Raw genomic sequence first — 21,194 nt, 5'->3', positions numbered from 1 at the left:
GTCTTTAGGGTGGCCCAATAAGTAGAAATATGGGGACCCATGCTTGTCACTTTTCATGCACATGGAGAGACTGGAAGGTACCATTCCTAAAGGAAGGGGAGGAACAGCCTAGGACCAATCATTAGAATTAACAGAACCAGTGACAAAGATATATTATTACTGTTAGAATCAAGATTGCTTAGTATGTTTAGAGCAGCTGAATAAAAATTATCTAGGCAGTAAGAATAAAGACTTTAAGTAAAGCTAACCTTCTCAAGCATGCAGCAAGTGAAATTAGTGAAAGACTGAGCTACATGTGTTTTCCAAAGGTAGATATTTTTTTTCTCAAAATATTGAGGGCATCCTGAGGTGCTTTTAGGGAGGCACAAATATTAAAAAAAATTCAAAATGTTGCTATCAGAATTTTTGCAGAATTTCCCCATAATGATGGGGTGTTTTAATGATGGCAGCTGTCATCTGAGAATAGGCCACAGTAATCATTTTTAAATTCTGAAAAATCCTCAAATATGAAGACATGGTGTGCCCATGTTTGTATTTATGTTTTCTCTAATAATGTCATAAATTCTTACATTTCCCCTCACCTCTGACAATTTGCTTATTTTTATTCAAAGTTCACAGTTGACTTGCTGGGTCTAATTGTTTTCTGCAAAAAAATAAAGCTGAAAAAAATATAGCATTGTCTTGTCTGTTCTCGGCTGTGCTCTTCTGAGGCTGCGCTCGGAACCAGCCTCTTGGCAATTGTCTTGGTCTGTGTTTGCCTGAGCCCATGAGCTGTGGCTCTCTACCTACACAAACCTGTGTAGCAGACATTCTAGAATATCAAAGTCAATAATCTCCAACAGATAAGCCCCCAGGAGATGTAACAATTACTCCCTGCGACATGTTCTACTGTGTTCTGTCAGGTCCACACCGTATGCAGTGAAGTGGGGAGGGCGAGTAATGCGATTGGAAGTGCTTAATCCATGCAGCTCAGACAGTTTGAGGCTGACTCCCTCTTTGCTGGTGTACACAGACGCGATCCCCCAAGTACATGCCTAACACGCTCCCCCCGCAGCACTGTAAGCACAGGACTGCATCACGCAGAGGGGAAGTGCTTTCTGCACAGATTTCTGACTCTACCATGGGGGTGTTTTTCACAGCCTAGCGTGTGTCTGAGGGAAGGGAGGCAAAAGGGTAAGAGCTAATACCTGAGGTTAAATGGAAAGTAGAACCTCTCTGTGGTAAAGAAACTAAAGCTTAACAATGAATGTCAGAAGTGGAAATTAAATTTGGGGATTTATTAATTGAGTTTTCCATTTAGCCCTGCCAAGATGCAAGTAATTTTGTACAAAAAAGATCAAGCTGTTTTAGTGTCACACAGAGATGCTCTCACTTGGTTTTAACCGTGACCTTTACGGGGCTTGCAAGATACATGTGCTAGAAACCTCATGGACAGAAGGTCAAGTAAAATAGCTCAGAACATGGTGGAAATGAATGGTGGCGAAGGCTGGGGTAGAAACACAGGCGAAAAGTGAACATGAGGGTGGCATACTATGTCAGGCATTTTAGTTTTGTCTTATTGTTTTTTCCAATAAAGCCTTAAGGACACTGAGATTTGAATTTCATATCATTTTCATGTGTTAAAAATTATCATCATAATCACTTAATTCTTTCAAAAATGTAAAAACCTTCTTAGCTTGTGGGCTGTAGAAAACCGGATAGTGGACTGGACAGAACTCATGGATTTGGCTTGTGGGTCAGGGGTCATAGTTTGCAGGCTCCATCGAGATGATCAAAGTCAATAGTCAGATTGGCAAAACACGTAGTTGATGAATGTGATCAACATTTATCGAACCAAACAAGTGGCTATCGAGGTATTTTTTAAAAGGTAGATACAAAAATGGTAAATGCAAAGAAGTAAAATATGCCAGCTTAATGCCGGTTACGCATGTACATGTTTAGCCCTGCAGCTGTGGGTCCTGATGAGACCAGGGTGACTATCTGTAGAATGCACCCACTGGACAAACCAGAGGCCCCTCTCCACAGGGTCAAGGCAGGTTATTCCATAAGCAAATGTCTACGTGAATAGCTGCTAATCTGGGCGAAGCGTGTTTTTCTTTTCTATTAAAAACATTTTGAACCCAAACAGTCTACAGAGAATGAGTGTCTCAGTTTGGAGATATTGCTACAGTTAAAGCACATAATTCAAGCCTGCAATAGGCATTATACAATCTCATCTTTGATTCTGATTGAGGGAGTTCACTTAAAAGCAAATATTGGGAAGTGCTCATCAGAACAGCATACAGGGCAATCCTATCTATGAGCAAGACTGGAAGCAGAGTTCTAGAATAACAAAAATCTGAAATGAAGGGTTTTAGGTTAAAGAGTAAAGCTGGTGAGTTATTTGACTCGGGAATAACAAGGCTGGGGCAGTAGACACCGGCATCTCTGAAGGGAAGCTTTGGAGACTTGACGTTTGGTTAAGGCAGTTGGCTGGACCTGCCCAAGAGTTTCTCATGAGACTCCACTTGGAGCACTTGGCTAGCAGGGTTTTGTTGGCAAATTCCTTCACAGGGATCAGAACATTTTCTGTATCATCTCTACTTCCAGGCAAGAGAAAATCAGAAAGGAGGGAAAACAGTTTGGCATTTAGCACCAGCTTCAAAGGTCAAGCGGAGGGTTAGCAGCCTATCTTGACTCAACATTCTCAGGCTTGGACCCAACAGTGAGACTGTCCTTAGTGAGGAGGTGGGAGCTGAGCTCAGATTGTCAAAAAGGCCTGAACAATGGGCATAATACCCATTTCCTTTCTTTAAGTTCTGATTGTTGCAAGCCTGTGAGTGGAGAGTGACTTGGACTAGATGGGCAAAAGAGGCAGGTTGAGGGGTGAGGTACATTCAAACAGTGGGTGGCCAATGAGACACAAAAAGGGAATAAGAAGTAAAACTCCCATGGGTCTGGCCTTTGCAACAGTGCTGGAGGGGATAGAGGCAGCGACCTTCAGGATGTAGACTTCCTTGTGGTGGCACTTAAAAATATAAAGTCCTGGGCAAAAAAGACTTGTGCATGTATATGTGTTTAACATCATGATGCACACCTTATTTTTATTTAACATTGATCTTTGATCTCCAGCCTTTTTCTCCCTGCTGCTATGTAAAAAAAAAATCCTCTTCAATTTGTTACTTCTTCAAAGTCCAGTATGGTGTTCTTATAGTGTTCAGCATCATTTCCTCTAAGAAATCTGCCTTCTTCCTGGGCTTTTGTGGAAGCAGCCGTGAGCAGCTCCTCCTAAGCTGGGAGAGATCAGCTGTGTACTGGAGGCAGGGAGGGGAGGAGGGAGTGCCAGTATCACAGCCTAAAATAGGAAACTCTGGGCAGAATTGTTGGGAGTATTTAGGTTTCCAAAGATGCACATGGGAACTCTTCTCTGTGGGATTTGGGAAAGATATCTCTTATTTTCTCATCCTCAACAATTTTAAAGTGTTTGGGAATTGTGGGAGACTGAATCTCAAGAGCACAGATTTATTCATTCACAGATTTTTTTGCAGATTTATTCATTACTATATGACCTAATAAATTTGATCTGTGTCTTAAATATCTAACACAAGAGTCTTGGGGAAGGGTCACTTTATACTTTAATAGAAAAATGCATGTTGGATGTCATGTAAGAGTATCAGAAGAACAATGTAAAGAAATGGGATATTATAATCATACTTAAAATAATAAAGAGGTTTTGCCTGAGTAGTGGGGAAAGGCATTTCAGAGTTGTGTTTTCTTTAAGGAAGCCTCTGCCTCTGGCTTTAAGAAACAGGAACCACTGAAAGCTGTACAGTCAGAGAACCTCTAGCCAGGAGACCCTGTGCTCTCTGTGATGCAGAGTTCTTCCTCTGGGCCTGTCCACACCCCACTCCCTTCACATTACTTGCAAGAAATGACCTGGAGTGATTTGTTGAGCCTCTCCCAGAAAAGGAGGATATGCTTAACCAGAAATGTCAGAAGCTGAAATTAAATTTCAGAATTTATATTGAAGAAAGCCACCTTTTGCCCTATTAAAAATGCAGGTGAATTAGTGCAAAGGCTCTGGAGCCACTTAAAGCTCCTCTGAGGAAGGAAGAAGGCAGCGGAGATTCTCTCTGTCTTTTATAACAGAGCCACAGCAGCCTGCCCAGGGAAGCCCAGGGAAGCCCAGGGAAGCCCAGGAGGTGAGGCTATAGCCTCCAGGTTCCCCGTGACTGAGAGCCACATGAGGGAAAGAGTAAAGACTGGCATATTTGCTAGATGAAGTTCTGGCTCACTAGCTTGGAATGTGCAGTAATTTGGACTGGGCCTAAGCAGAGATTTACCCATACCAAGTGAGTCCTTTCTTTAGAACAAGCACAGAGCATTAGTATAAATATTACAAAAGAAATGCTCAGTAAACCAAAGAAGTCATGTGCTTCTCAAGGATCTTGAACCTTCTAGAAATACTAAATTCCACAAATAATCAATAAACCATCTTAATTTCTTTCTTTTCTTTTCTTTCTTTCTTGTTTTTTTTTTTTTTTTTGGTGTGAGTAGATCCTTGGAGTCTTTTAATCTAACTCTGCTAGAAATAGTGATTACTTGCTTCCTCATTCTTAGATGGTCAGCTCACTGAGGGCCAGACTGTCTTACCTTCAGAACCTGCAAAATGCCTGCTTATCACAGGTGAGGTGCTCGGAAAATCCTGATTGAGTTGGGGAAAAAGTATTGATATTAAGATTATAAGGGTATGTGTACAATGTTCACTTGTCACTGCACAGTCTTAAAGAAAAATAAGCAAATGAACATTGCTTATTGCCTTTTTAGTAGAGGTACTTAACCGCTTAACCAGCACTCTGTTGCCCTGGTGCTCCAAAGTGATCAATGTAAATCATTTTTATTTGCTAATCAAAGGAATACCTTTAACTAAATAATTATAGGGTCCAATTGTTTCTTTAACTCTAGTCACTGGTTCAGACCCCTTCACTCTACTCAAAGCAGTTTTATTTTGCTTACAAAAAGTAAACAATTTCTTTTACAGAAGTCCTGTAATCAAGTCAAGCACAATTAACCTTGAAAATGGAAGAGTAGGCAGAAGTTTAATGCACAGATTGACTATTTCCTTCCACTCTTGTGGCCATCTGGTGTTAGCTTTAGCTCAACCACTGATATTGTGAGAATTCTGTTTGGTCCTGGTAAACCTGCCTGACCCAGGACTCTGAGACTGCCACTTAAAATTCGACTCCCTTCTGCATTCTCATCACGAAGACATGCCTGGTACTTCTTAAAAGAACAAACTGGCCACACCCTCAACCAAGACTGGAAAACATAATTTTGTTTTGCTTTATTTTGATCAGATTTGAAGAGCAAATATCACCAGGGGAAAGGTTGGTGTTGGTCTGAACTGCTTGTGTGGGGGTGTTTTTTCATGCAAGGGCCCCTCTGAATTGATCTGGCTCTGGTTGGGGGGGTTATTCAGTGTATTTATAATCAAGTGGATGCTCATGTTGTGTTTCTCGAATGCTAATGAAGGACACCTGTATTTCAAGGCTGGGAGCTCATTTGCATAATTTATTCCTGTGCAGTTTTCAAACCATGATGCAAGCTTTCTTTTCTCTTAATCTTTTTAGATTTAATTTGAATAGCAACAACCTGTGCTAAGGAAGGCAGTACCTCAGATGCATTATCTTTGGATTCTTTTCCAGGTAAGCTAAAGTTTCCTGATTCCTGTTAGCGGTTGAGATGTCCGTCAGGGCGGGCGGGGGGGGTGGGAGCCCACATGCTCCACTGAGTTTATAATCAACAAATTCTTATCCTGAGGACTCAGGTTCAAGTATCTATCTCCTGAGCTTCTCTTTCAAGGACTTAAGTATAAAAGCAACTTCTCCTTCAAAGTCCTTATCGCTTTCTGATGCCCCTTGAGCTGCTCACAGCCCTTGTGCAGCCACTACCTCGTGCCTGCCTCTGTTGATCTGTGCTGCAAAGGCTGAGGTGTCCTGATGACGATCTTATGGTAATTATGGATGGCATATTCGCAGCATATTTATTCCTTTCCTCGCTCACTTGGATTCACACTGATTTTGTTTAGTCAACAGTCTGACAGATTACCCTGGGTGTTTTTTTTTTCTTTCCATTGTACCTGTGCTTATCTCGCTGTCACAGATCACCTTAAGGACTCAGAGCAAGAGTTCTGTATTTCTCTTGACTGAGATCAGCTTTTCCTTTACATGGTCAAAAGTCCAGATAAGAACCTTGTTTCAAAGCTGTTCTGAGTTCTGTAGGCATCTGAGGGAGGGCTGGGGGGCATCCTGAAAACCCTTGAATAGATGGTTGTTTTCCAGCCTCGTCATCTTTAGAGTTCACGACTTCCTAGGTTGGGTTAAGCCTCGACAGTTCTCTAACAGCTTCTAGCTCCTTTGGATTCTGATACCTCCTTTCACAATCTTTTAAGGATGGATTTTATGCCAAGTTTAGGATCTTAAAAGACAAAGGGAGCAAACAGGATTAAAACTCATAGTCGACCAAAAAATCAGTTTTCCTGTGATTAGGGTCTGTTTGGACAAAGCAGATGCTATTCTTGGTTGTATCTGTCGGTAAGCTCAAGCATTGTCTTCCGTTGTTCTTCTTGCTGTTACTTATTTTGTTATGGTCCCCTCCTCCTCACCCCACGTTATTAAAATACACCCTAGTTCATCTTGGACAAAATTTTCTATCTCATGATATAGTTTATTTAACTGAAGCTGCAGGATTTGTGATGTTCCATCTCCGTGAGCATTCTGGATACGCTGGGTCACCAGCAGAGCCCATGAATGGGCCACTTTGTTGTCTTGCCCCTGGTGCAGGGCATGGTTCTCAGCAGGCTGTGACAGCGATCCTTGCCTGCCTGGCTCTCTTACTGGCTCTGGCTGGCAGCTGGGAATGTGACTGATGAGTCATCAGTGCTAATATAAACCTTTCCCTCAATGACAGAGGTGTCTCCCCATGCCTCAACTGTTTGCACAAACAAGGAGGTTTATGCTGAACCCCAAATTTCTTCCAGGAGCCTGGGATTTTGGTACCTTCTAGGCAGAGGGTGTTTGCATGACGCGCCTTCAATAAAAACCTTGGAAAAACCAGGTTTTTCAGATTAATTTTTAAAGTTTAACTTGTTAGAACAAGAACAGTATTAACACTATGAAAATCCATTGGTATAGATAAGAGGTCATGCCATGGAGTGAAACATATCTTTGAAATGAGGTGTTTTGTTAGAAGAGAGAGATAAAATCTCACAGGTGAGTTTGATATCACTGAGCCACTTAATGCTCCAGGGTACAAAAAGTTATTCTGTTCCAAAAGTTCAGTTTCTTTACAAAAGGATTAATGCTGGTGCCATTTAGCAGGATCAGGCCTGTGCTTATTGCTAATATTAATATTTAAAACTATTTTATTAGATTTGACCATTAAGGGTGGGAACCTGGGATGAAATATTTCCTTGGGCATGCAGCCAGCCCTACAAAAACTTCTGAATGCTGTCTGAGTCTTAATGTGAGGCTGTGCCAGCCCTTTTCATAGATTTTCAGGTATATTCATGATCCTGGAAATACAAAATAATGAAGGGCCTTGAGTTCAGTTATTTCAACTGGCTAAACTTACAAGGCTAAACAAGGAATTATTCAATTACTAGGCAATTTAGGCAAAAAGCATAATTTGAGAGGGAAGAATACTACTTAGAAATTTTTTGTCGGTGTGTGGGGGAGGAAGGGGTGAAAGTGAGTATCAGTTTATCTCAAACATTTGAGCTCATTATTCAGATCTGCAGCCAGGCTCCATTCCCCTAATGTGGACAGATATTATCTGAATTGCTCTTCTCCAACATCAGTCTGTCTGTCGATCTGTCTGTCGCTCCTTAACATTAATTAAGGACCAGCTCTGGTTGGATGGTTTTCACATAAAGATCACCCAACAATTTCTGACCTACTAGGGTAATGCTGCCAGTGGCACATAAATGGAAATAATACCATGAAAGACTTCTGGAGGCGAATCTGTGACTCCAAATGCACTTTGAGCTTCCTCTTTTAAAGCACATTGATTTACAACATGAGAATGAATTTTGGGAATAACCCTAATTCCAAGAAAATTAAAATTTATGAACTGAAGTTTATGTCTTAATCTTCACACCCTGAAGATTTGTTCTTGTTTGTCCCATTGCCCCAGCTATATATCCTATGGGGCTGTTTGATGTATGAGCCATTCTAGGCAATGATTGATAAATTACTGTGGACTCAAATGAACAGAGGACTATCAGTCAAATGATAAAGAGTCTAACATGTAAGTGGTGGCTGAGCCTCCCAGCACTCTCAGAGATGCCCTGGAAGCTCCTACATCTGCTATTTTAAACATTACCTAACTACAGGAGCAAAAGAAAGAGCTTGCACACAAATTTCCTGTGCTTCAATAAACACGTGTATCAGTATCTATGGATAGCTCACTATATACTTAGGTAGAATTAGAGAACTGATGTACTTTTATAAAAAAGCATAGGCAGTCACAGTTTATAGAAAAAACCAGAAACAAGGTGAATGGAAACGTGACACGCACCATACTCCGGGACCTGGCCCGTCCCCCGCTTCAGCAGTAGTCGCACTCTCCTTCCTCCGGACTTGATGAGTTCTATTGCTCTGGCATGTGTCATGTCCCTGGTGCTCTCCCCATTGATTTCAATTATTTGATCTCCTACCTGTTAATTAAAAAAACATTAAGTCAGCTAAAGATGGTTTTACTCAAATTGCATTTCCAACACATTAGAAAAACATCCGTAGATGACCAGCTTCCAGAGCCAGCTGAACAATTAGGTCGCAGCCTGCTGCTTCGCAGGAGAGGCGAATCCCTGGCCACAGCCTGAATCTGAATGAACCAAACTTTATTTACTTTTATAGAAAATGAAATATCAGACCCCAGAAGTTGTGGAGATATGCTACCTATATTTAGCCAGTATGGCAGAGGCTATAGCTTTTAAATGATTTAGCTTTTAAAACAAACAAACAAAATCCAAACAAATTAAAGAATATCCTTGATACCACAATTCAAAATGACCTAGCATCCTTGCTTTGAATCAGGAAGCATTTTAAAGCTTTTTTAATTGAACACTGCCAACCTCAGGCTTCGAGCAGTATCTAAGTCAGCATGTTAGATGGAATGATTGGTTTTTGGGCTTCTCTGAGAAATTTTGTTATGCATCATTTAAATTTCCCTGGGTGCCATTGTAGTACTGCCTTCTTTGTAAATAGCAGTTGGTTGATATTCAAGTTTGTTGATGAGTTTTCTATCAGAGTCCCTTGAATTAAAAATGAGAACTTCTATTCTTTACACCTGACTAATGCCCTTGCTAAATCTTTGCCATGCTCGCACCTGATTGCCCAGAGCTGTTGGTTTTACACCAATCCCTCTTGAATTGTCAGAAATGTCTGGGTTCCATAAGCAATTCCCAGTTAGTCTTTGTGAATAGATATTTGGAATGAAAGAGGTTCAACCATGAGCACATGATGTAACTCCCACAGTACCATTATTGTCAAGAACCTTTGAATTATAATATGATTCATTTCAGTGCAAGTCACTTAAGACAAATTAACCAGGAAAAACATAATGAGCTTTGCAAAAATGGCTATTTTAGCTGGGTCCTTCAAACAAAGCATTTCTGGTCCTAAAGGGTATAATGTAGACAGAATTGCAAGTATATTATCTGTGGTGGAGCTTTAGCCAGGTGGTCGCTGCAGGCTAGGCAAGAATGAGAACAAAAAGTTGAAATTGCTATGGCCAGAAGGCATTAAAATAAGAGCTTCCCCTACCTCCCCAAAAAAAGCAGAGGGAAAGAATAAAGTGTTTGTTGTTGAAAGGAAGTGACATTGATATCTAAAGAGAATTTTATAAGGAGTAAGGATTCTAGTGTAGTGACAGTAAAAAGTCCCCCTTTGTGTCCTCAGTATAGCCCTTGGAAGTATGGTTTTTGAGCAGTGGGAAGAGTTGGCTTCCCTGGTGTGACTTTCACATTCCGTAGAAGAATCAAGAAAGACAGGAGTAAATTAATTTGTTTGAGAGCCAATGTTTGCAACACTTCAGCTCTTCTTAATTGGCAATTTTCCTTTGAGGCAACGGGCACTGCCTGAAGTCGAGCAGCTTGCTGGAGGCCACATAGCCAAGGTGGTGGCAGAAGTGGGATCAGTTATCTTTTTCTCAGCAGTCCCTATCTGAGACTGACAACTCGTGGTACAATATTAAATTGTAGAAGTAAAACAAAAGTTGTGATGAAGTTATAATAGAGCCTTATAAGATTCTCTTCTAGGCTTCAAATTCACACAATTGTTCACTAACCTCATCATGGGAAGGTTCAAGAGGTAACTCCAACTCAACACCAGCAGGCTGGGCTTAACATTGCTCTCCCAAAGCAGGTTTTCTTCTTCATTCCTAATCCTGGTCAATGGCACCATCATTCACCCCAGGGAGGAATCTGGGGATCATGCTGGGCTTCTTATTTTCTCAACTTCTCTGCACTTGTCTCTACCACATGTGTATTTCAGGGCTAATGAGTTCAAATCAGGCAGTTACCTGAATTATTCCAATACTCTCCTGTTATCCTATCAATCTCTCACCAGTCATTCTTCTTCAAGAGGAAAGGGAAATCATCTCAAAGGCATCAAGCTGACCGAGGCATCTAAATTCTCCCACATGCCACTGTTCCCCTTGCATTCTCCCCACAGACCCGGCGATCTCCTACTCTTTCCCAAGTCAAACTGAACATCCTCTCTTCTGGAATATCTCCTCATATCTTGTCTGCTTTTTTTTTTTTTAAAGATTTATTTATTTATGAATACAAGAGCTGGGGTATAGGCCAGAGATATGGGGGGTGAGAAGATCCACCAGAGACAGAGTGAGGAACAGAACAGGCAGACTGACTGAAATACACTGCTGAGGGGTGCAGTGGGCGAGACTGGAGAGGTCTGCTGTGCCATGTGGGTTGCTCCCTGGCCACCTGGGGATCAAACTCATGCTGCAGAGGCTGTGTACTGCTTCATAGTGCGGTGCTTAACCCCTTGTGCCACAAGGGAGGCCACATCATCCTGTCTGCTTCTTAAGAAGAAGGTTCCAATCCATTTGCTCATTTATCATTGTACCTTACTCTGTTATTATCACACCTCATTACAGGATTGTGCCTGTCTTCCCTCCTAAACATTGAGCTTCTTCACTCATCAAATGAGTTCTGAGCTTCTGTTATACATTAGACAGCCCATTGGGGAAAGAAGATAAAGACAGAAATAAGTGGTAAAATTTCAGTCTACAATAAGTTTTCAACCTAGTTGCAGAGAAAAAAGATAAGATGATCGCTACTCAATAAATCTTTGGTGTAGCAGAGATAGTTACAAAGTTAAGGGAACAGAAAGGAGTGTTGTCTAACTCAGAGTGGATGGGCTGATAGTCAGGGAAGCTTCCCGGAGGTGGTGGTAGCTCTGCTGTTTTGAAGTATCCTTAATGGGAACAGGTCTGCATTCTGCTGCCTGTCACTACCAAAAGTCAATAAACAGAGAGGAATTCAATCTCTAAGTACTTTTATTTTTCTGATCTCTGGCCATTGATCTGAGAGGACAGTGGGCATTGCACCCTGAAGAAAGCATTCTGCTATCTCATCTTGAACTGGCCTTTTTATGGGTTACACAAAGACAGTCAAAACCATACAGCCCATCACAGTTAATGTTTCTTGTATTTTTCACACTCAGTCCCCAGCGCCTAGTTATCTTTACCCTGCTATATCTGATGGCGTCAGCGTCTGGCACTCATTTGGGCATCAATGGGGCAGGAATCTCAGTTCAAAGCAAGAGTTTTTGTTTAAAGAAAAGAGATCATTAGTCATGTTGTGTTTCTGTGCAACCTGAGTGAGATAAGATTTCTGTCTTTTGGGATAGCCTAACAAGTTTTACATTTCTACTCATACATTGCTGCTCACACACCAGGCAGATTTTTCTTTGATAAAACTTGCTTGGGGCTCTGTAGGTAAAACTTCTCTTTCTACTGGAAGACCAAGACAGTTAAAGGTAAAGTCTCTAGTGGTTAATAGCTCATTGTATAAGAAAAAATTTCAACTCTGTACTCTATACATTATGGTAGCCTAGTCATATAGAAAGTATTTGGTTTGGCACAGATCTTTATTAGAACTAGATTAATCCTGGATTTGTCATGGTAGCTTCTGCTCAAGACTTATTTCTCCTTAAACATACTTAGTTGCTTGTAATCAGCTAATTGCCCTCACTCTACTGCACACCATAGGAACCTATTTTGCATAATTATAATGATGAAATGATCTTAGATTATAGTTAGTTACAAGGAATTGAACTCTGTTAGAATTTTATGCCAATAAACAACAGGAATCTCTACTGAAAATACTTAGTTGTGGACCATTTTTGAGGCTAATCATCAAAGGTAAAGTTTAGCTCCATCGTAGTTCTTCATTTACAGACTGGTCTCTCCAACCACTCATGAGCAGGGGACATCATCATTGTATCATCTTTATCTGCCACAATACCTGACAAGTAGGCCCTCGATTAATCACAGCTGATAAACAAACATAAGATTTGTTTTTCAGTTTGAGAGTAGCTGTCTTTGATCTCATGACACTGTAACTTAAGCTTCAGTGGACCGCCATGTATATTAAAGCTTTCTCGAAACACTGCCTTCAGCACCTGTAGCCAAACCATAACAATTTCAGTAGTACTTTTAGGAGACCCGGTGAGATTTCAGTAATGATGACCCACAAGTATCATTAGAGAGAAGTACAGTTCTGGGAAACAAATGCTAAAGGTTTGAGAGAAAGGGGGATGGAAGTTGAATCTGAATGCAGTCATAAAGTACAAGGGAAAAAAATCAGAATTAGGGTCTTTGCTACTGTCTGCCACAGGCACCAGCAGGTGTCTGTCCACAACAGGACACCTGTGCCCACCAGGCTTTGCTGGGGGACAGTGGAGGAGGAAGTTAGGAAATGGGCATAGGCAGTCAGGAGCAGGCTGCCCCAAGCCTCAAGCCCATTTATCAGCCTAATTGAGAAAAAATCGCAGACCAGGAAGGCTCCCTCCCAAATTCAGTTGAAAAATGAAATGTTCAGGGCCTCCCCTGGTGGCGCAGTGGTTGAGCGCTGGGTTGCGAGGCTGCTCGCAGCTTCTGCAGCGCCAGTTCAATCCCCGGCCACCGGCGAGGATCCCACAAAAAAAAAAAAAAAAAAAAAAAAAAAAGAAAAAGTTCAGAGCACCGACATAGTATCAGTAGCACAATAGCAGCAGACTGAAGCTAGTTTCAGAAAGCAGGCTGGGGACTGTGGGAAAACTCAATGAGGGGGAAGGGGAGTTGAGGCTTGGCAGCCTAGGAGATGCCTGCTGGTCCAGCCAATCAGTAAGAGACAAAATCTGGAGACAATCAAAGGCCAACCCCCCACTCCTGGCCCACTATACCCATATGAGAACCCACTTCTCACCACCTCAGTGGCTACGCTCTAGGGACCCCTCTCCACTGGGAGAGGTTTCTTGTCCTCCCTCTTGTCCATCTATTGGCTACCCACTCGGGCCTTCTCCCCACTCATAGAGCTTTCCTGTTCTCCTTCCTACCTACCTAGCAGGGAATCTCTTGCTTTTCTGTATCTTTGGTCTCAATGTTGATTTTTTTTCTCACCAAAAGACAAGAACTGAGGAGTCCACCTGGGTACTCACACTCCGGGCCTGCTGCAAAGACGATTTGAAAGGACAGGATGACTTTCAACTTGATGGTGACCTTTCATACGTAATGACTTTCACAATTAACCATAGTTAGATATTATTTTATAATCATTACAGTAAAAATATTTCCCAAGGAGTAACACTGTTTGGTTAACCTTCCATTTTTTTCCATTAGACTTTTGATTGAATTAGATGGGATCCAAGTGCCTTTGATAAGACCCAGCTCTTATTATAAATTGTTGTGTAGAATTGCCTCAGCACGGCACAGGAACCCATCAAGTCAGCAAGTTTTTCCAGAGAGAAAACTTCTAACCTAATTGGAAATTGAAATACATGTTTGAGCACTTCAAACTCCTGTGAATTTTATTTGCCTCAATTAATTCATATATTGAAAACTGTCTGAGACTCTCTTTATGCTATATTCTAGACAGTAATTACTTAAAAATATCTCAATATATCTCAAGAAGCTTTATCCAAATAGAAGTGTGTAATAGCCCTTATGGATTTACAGGAGAGTCTTAATCAAGGTTCTGCCTGAGAATGTAGCTTCTTAGAGGGATCTTGAAGGGACGGGAACAGAATTCTGCAGGACTAAGGACTTATGGCCTGATATGGGTGGTGCGCCTTATTCTGTGTCTGTATCATTATGTATTTTCACTTTAGACATGATTTAGTCACAGCTCCAAGAATGGGCAGTCTTTGATTTGATCACACTGCCCAGTGGGGTTGTGGTATCTTGGCTGGTCATTCCTGGAGCTCCTCCAATCAGGAGCTACTACTCCTCACTCTGATTTTCAAAATCCTCCAAATTACAACATGGAAGTATCTGTGAAATTTACAGATGACACACTCGCCCAGTGTGGAAGTCAGCTTTAAATTACAGTTTGGAATCTTTCTCATCAACTATTTTTTTTCCTTGTCAAATATTGCTCTACTCTTCTAGGGCTTTAGTTGATAGTCCATTCTTCAAGACCCCTCCCCTCTCTATGTATGCTCTCTGGGTGACCTCTTCCTACTAAACATTTCTCTTTCTGTGCCTTGTACGTGATGCTCCCTTTGTCTAGAATCTGCCCCCTCTCCTTCAAATAGTTGAATCCCACACGACCCTTAGGACAAACCTCAGGTCTGACTGCATCCAGGGAGCCTCTCATGATCCCACCAGTGTGGGTGAGGTGCTTTTCCTTAGTTAGCATTTCATGAAAAGTACTGACCTTTGCCCGTCACTACTCTGTAAGTTCTTTAAGGGCAGGGACTCAGTATTTGTTCAGTGGATAGATAAATGATTGAAAGAAGGACGTTTCTAGACACTGGTTTTAACTCCATGCTCCTTATTGTTTCAAGCAAAATTTAAAAAGATCTATAAAAAATGTTTAATTTAGTTTTATGATAGATGGACATGAAATAGACGTTTACCATGATCAAATAATGTGTGCTTTGTAAACTTCAAACTACACAAATATAATCTGTTAATATTAATTGTAGCAGTTAACATTATCATCATCATTATCATCACAATGGTAGAAGAGACAAGAAATTAAACCATATTAAACTGTTTAGAATGAATCTAGGAAAGAAGCAGGTGAGCTACTGAGGATATATTTAATGGGCAAATAGGGCAAATGTTTCTCTGACAATATCACTGGGAGATTAGAACTCAAAAATCTTCTTTTAGTTTGGTTAGTACTGTCTTTTGGAATTCTTCAGGATGTTAATGGTTTTTAAAAATTCTATCATTGAAAATAAAAAGTTCTTAGGAAAAAAATCTCATTGACACCTGGACAGATAACCCAAAGCTGGACAGATAACCCCTAAAACAAGATGGGTGACTGCAAGTGTGATGGCAGACATGCGTGCAGAGAGATTTTAAAGATGAGCTGGTTGAAGTAAAATATTTTCTACGAAGGAAAAAAAAATCCAACCATTCCATTTTCATATGCCAGCTTGACTGCTCAGGCAAGAAGAGACGGGGGAAATATCTTAAAATTGCCCGCCTGAGCAAGAATAGAAAATTGTCATTGGCAGCTCAGCTAGTGGCTTATCCGTTTGCTCAGAAATCACTTATGTTAGGTCATGAAATCAGTTTCCCTAGTTGATTGAAAAATAAACAAAAGGAAATCAAAGAGGAAACTTTCTATTGTGGACTCTATGTAGGCTGTTATTTTCCTTCTCTGGATGTAATTGAGAGAAAATGAGAGATTATTATTCAGCATACTTATCTAATCAGATATATTTATTTTCCAGATGCAAGCATTAGGCTTTGTGTGGTGACTGTTACATTGGCACATGGTAATAATTCTTTGTTTCCCTGAAGCCAACCACCATGCATATTGCATTTACATTTTCTTTTTGTGTATATGCCAATTCTAGACCTGACCTGTTAGCTCTGTGAATGAGAGTGTGAAAAGGTATACCGAGCTAGGTGTATCAATCAGCTTGGATTTTGAAGATAAGGAAAGATGGAACTATTTTAGAGGTATGGATAGGGGTAAGACAAATGAAGAGGGCTGTTGAGGCACCAAAGTGTGGCAGGTGCTGGTTACCACTCCCACCAGAAGACCTTGGGGGCAAAGAAGAACACGACAGGGACCCACGGAGGGCTGCTTGGCTGGAGCTTTGGCTGTAATGAGAGGAGCAGGCCAGGTCCAGTGCAGGCAGCTTATAAGTGGAGATGACAAGACATAAATACTCTAATTTCCAAAGCCCAGACTCTCCAATTCTGAGATTGCTTGAGCAGTCCATGCAGTGGACTTTTACCTAGTTCAGAATTAAAGGTTCCTTCTGCAGAACAAGAAACTAAGATGTTTGAATTATTATTAACTTTTGGGGTTTTATTTAAAAATACACATGATCATATATCACAAACAGCTTTGAAGCCTAGGTTCATTCAAGCATGAGTAGGATGAGATAGAAAATCTTATGAAAGGTATAATGAAAATACCTATAATTGTGAATATATCCCGTTATTACTTTATGGATCTGAACTACCTTGATTATCCTAACTACTTTCTCCTTAAACAAACGCAATTTTTGTTGTGTTAAAATTACATGTGTTGAAGTTTCATAATCACACAGAATAATAGGTGTCCTTGTGCCCAATTTTATTAGGTACAAGGAGACGACCTGGCAGAAAAACGCACGTCTCTAGGGCTACTATCTCTGTTTGGTCCTAATGAAGATAGTCTATTTTTAATGGCTTAATTTTAAGACAGCTCTCCAGAGGATCTTTGCTCATTGCTACAATATTCAATTGTACTGGCAATGAATGTGTGGATTACAATAATTTCTCTATTGATATGCTAACACTGAATAAATAGAAAGTTAGAGTAGCACCGTATCACTATTATTTTGATGCACAAAATAAACATTATCCACTTTATTTTCTTTTACCATTTAAAGTCACATATTAATTACTTAATTTTTACAACTAGGAATGTAGCCTAGTGTCTAAAAATCTTGTTTCTGTTCAAGTTAATTCAGATTGTCCATCCATGCATGAGAACAGCTGAGCTATGAAATTGGGCAGCATGTTTTCTGGCAATAATGAGGAGATAATATTCCTTAGGAGTATTTAAGTGACATCACTATTGATAGGTTAATTGGAAATAAAAATGTAAAGCTTTCTTAAATCACTAGAATAAAATGCCTCTGGTTTATTGTAGCCTCGCCATGCACTTTTTGAACTCTCCCCACTTTGCAGTTTGGGCTAATAACTGTCTGATGAATGTAACTGAGGCTGCTCTCAAAGTTCCACATACATCCCATGGCAAATCAACCATTTCCAAAAGGAGACTTTCCCACTTATTTCTTGATTCACAGTCATGCCGCTCCCTCTACTTCTGAATTCTTGACAAATGAGCCCTGCACCCAATGAAATGCAGAGAATTGGGTGGATAAAAGAGATGGAATTTAATGTGAAGTCGTGAGAGTTGATTGCAGCTGGGAATCTGATAGATGTGACATCCATGTTCAGAGCCCAGAGTACCACTTGCTGCTATTAAAGAGATTCATAATTAATTATTTTGAAAAAGGCAGCTAAATTGATATTACTCTATCATGCATCCTAACCAGACTCATTATATCCAGCACTGTGTGAACATTTATACTTAGGCTACTAGATACATATGCATTTAGATTTCTATCTCTATACTAAACTCACACTGATGATAAGATTGACCCTTCACAGTAATTAGCAGTTACTGAACATGATTTTATGCCAGATATTTTTTATGCAAGTTGAAAGCATTGTCTCATATAATTCTCAAACAAACAAATAAGCATATTCTCTCTGTGTTAGAGGAAACAAAGAAAAAAAATTAGAAATAACTATGGAAGGTGAAATTCCAATTCTTTTTGCTTTATTTTTAATATTGGGGGTGGATTCAGCTATGAATAATGCATGGTGATTGTTAATGGTACCAGGATATCAGAATGGTCTTTGCATGGTTAGTTAGCCACTGACTGTAATCCTTACTCTGGGTTGAACAGCTACCTTTATCACTTTGTTCATGAGAGAACAATTTGTATGCATTTCATGATGTGCCTCTGATTCGAGCTTCCATTTTCTCCAGTGCATTTCCTGTCCTCGTTCCTGCATCATCTCTTCCATTCAGTTGAAGATATTCCTTCATAATCTGCAAATATTTCTTGGTGATAATCCCTCAAATGCTCCTGAGTTCACCATTATATTGCTATCTTGGAGCTGACCCCTCTTATCTTGACTTGGTGCATTCTACAATTGTTTTTGGTGTGATGCTGCCTACACATTTTACATCTATAGCCCACTTATCCCCAAAAGGACTGAGTATAAATGTGTGAATGGAAACTCTCGAATTCATCAGCGTTTCTAGAAAAAAATTCCCCCAGGCCTGTCCTGATAGAGAATATTTATTTTCTGATCACCTTTGTTTTCCGTGGACATCATAATATTACTGTAACTTGTTTGATTGAAGTGTTTCTAGTCACTAAGGTATAACTGTGAAATTGATTTGTTTTTCCAATAACTACTACCAGCTGTGCACTGCTGACCTCTCCACACCTGCCTCCCCCTTTCCTGCTGTGTATCAGTCCAATTCTATTATATTTCAACACTTGTAGCTATTGAAAAAGCATCGAACAGTTGGCATTTTAACCTACCTTTAATTAAAAACTGCCCCCTCCCACTGCATAGTAGGCTGAAGGCTTGGACTACTTACATGGGGCGAAAGGGTCTTGTTTTCCCCTCTCCCCGACCCCTCACCCTTCTTCCTCATCTTTCTAGACTGTGAGAGAAGCTCTAGTGGTAGGATACTGTACGAGGGATAACATTAACTTGAAAGAACAAGTGTTACTGGTGGCAAGTCTGCTTTCCTTTTTTGTTGCTGTTCTCCGTGTGTCTGGTCTTAATTGAGTGTTCACTTGGTGCTAGAGACTAGGTGTTCGGGATATGATGGGAATCAAGGAAGACAAGATTTCTGACCTCAGGGCATTTAAATTAAGTAGACATACAAATGATGCCTCTTCCCTGAGGATGCTTTGAGTCATTTCTTTGGAAGACCTATGTAAAGTTTCCTTTCTATGTTGGGAGACCCTAATGAGGTTGGCTTCTTCTCTATTCAGCACCCTGTTCTTTTATTATGTATAATAACCATAGCTTCTTTCAGTACAGGTCCCTTTGATCAGAAAATATCCTATCACATGGCTTAAGTCCCAAATCACCTTTTGTACTATCTGCTCAACCCATGGGAGATGGTGGAATGCAGGTTGCCCCAGAAGTCTCCCTTTTTGCTTTCTGTTTCCCCCTTTTTTTTTTTTCCCTTGTTTCCCCTTTATATTTCTCTTCCTTCCCCAGTTCATTAAGCTCTCTACTGACTCAACAGGTCAGCATCTTTTAGATAAGAAAACACTATAATTCTCCCACAGGGTAGATGGCAAGGATGGTTCAAGCATCCCCAATCTTGAAGGAGGGGAACAGAACAGGACTAATAAAACTTTACCTCCTGGATGGTGGGGGTAAGAAGGGATGGTTACTACTTCACAAATTGTTTCCTCTCAAAGATAAACTCTTGATTCTACTCTGCATTGGGAGACTGTATGGAAAGACAGATCAGTGGGGCTAGTTCTGTGAAATAGCTGCTTTCAACAGGCCCACAGGAAAGTGACTAGTTTCACTCTTGGTGATTATTTAAATGGAATGTCTTCTATCTGTTGTGGCTTGATCTGTTGTGGAAAGATCAAGGTTGGGATCTTATATCATCATAGCACAGGAAAAGGAATAACAGAGTAAAAAGAGGGGCTGAGAGAAGTTTGTAGACAGACTATTGATTTTACATATGCATCCTCACTCTGGATAATTAAACAGTGACTTCATTTGTATTTCTTATTAGCCATTGTTTTCTTAAAAATGAGTAAAATGAACAAAATATGTGTTTATTTTTAGAATCTAATATGCTAGGTTCTACTCTGACACATTATTTTGATTTTTTTACTGTAATGACTAATATTAGATAATTTACATCATAAAGAGGGAGAGGTGAATGAGTAGCATAAACATTGGTGATATTAGCAGCTATGGGTTTATGTCTATGACTAACATTACTTTTTAGACAGAGATGTCAGGCAAATTATTTAACTTGTATATATCTCAATTTCTCATCTGAAAATGGAGATGATGATGGTGTCTGTTTCATAAGGTTGTTGAGATCACCTGGGATATGCCTATAAACTTAGCATAGTTTCTAACATGTGGCAAGCATTCCATAAATGTTACATTAAATTTAATTCAGTAGATTTTCAAACTCACCTTAATGTTGAATACATAAAATACTTACAATTGGGGTTATATTCGGACTGAAAGGTGATATTTGGAATTTTGGACTCTCAATCAAGAGCCCGAGTTGGTAAATTATGATCCATAGTCTAAGTCCAGCCCACCTCATTTTTTAAAGTAACATTTTATTGGAACACAGCCATATTCATTCATTTACATACTGTCTATGACTGCTTTTGTACTTCTAAAATAGTCCAGTAGTTGTGACAGAGACTTTATACTTCACAAAAGAATTTACTAAAAATTTACTATCTGGCTCTTTATAGAAAATTTGCTGACTCCTGGTCTAGAGTTTTAAATTTAGAAAGACAACTACTTGTCATAATGATTTGTGCACTGATAGATTTATAGGAAGGATGCAGCTCACACTTGACTTTTTGAGGACCCTTTTCAGATTAATAACTATGATGAAAATTTTCATTTGCATATATTTAAATTATATAATATTTAAAAATGTGTCAGAGCTGAGAGTAACAAAACATTCATTCTCATATTCACCAACCAGATTTGAATTAGGTTAATATTCTGTGATATTTGCTTCAAGCTGTGTTTAATAGAAAAGAAAATCTTATGTCTAGAGTTGGAGTTCCCTGGATTTGATGAATTCTTTCCTCTCCCCATAAAGGTAACCACTATTTTGTAATTGGTTCTCATTTTCATGTACTTCTTTTTTCTGTTTT

At 40.0% G+C, this 21,194-nt stretch overlaps 1 protein-coding gene across 1 annotated transcript in view; it reads right to left on the bottom strand.

Annotated features, from left to right (window-relative positions):
• MAGI2 (membrane associated guanylate kinase, WW and PDZ domain containing 2) overlaps window positions 1-21,194 on the bottom strand; it is a 1,147,386-nt gene that overhangs the window by 37,344 nt on the left and 1,088,848 nt on the right. The window contains 1 exon segment of the mRNA XM_054692500.1: window positions 8,557-8,695. Within this exon segment, the coding sequence (XP_054548475.1) occupies window positions 8,557-8,695 (139 nt within the window).

Source organism: Talpa occidentalis, unplaced genomic scaffold (genome assembly GCF_014898055.3).
Source record: "Talpa occidentalis isolate TD23 unplaced genomic scaffold, MPIMG_talOcc4v2.1, whole genome shotgun sequence".
In the NCBI taxonomy this organism is placed as follows: Eukaryota; Metazoa; Chordata; class Mammalia; order Eulipotyphla; family Talpidae; genus Talpa; species Talpa occidentalis.
This window is presented reverse-complemented; position numbering and strand designations above follow the sequence as displayed.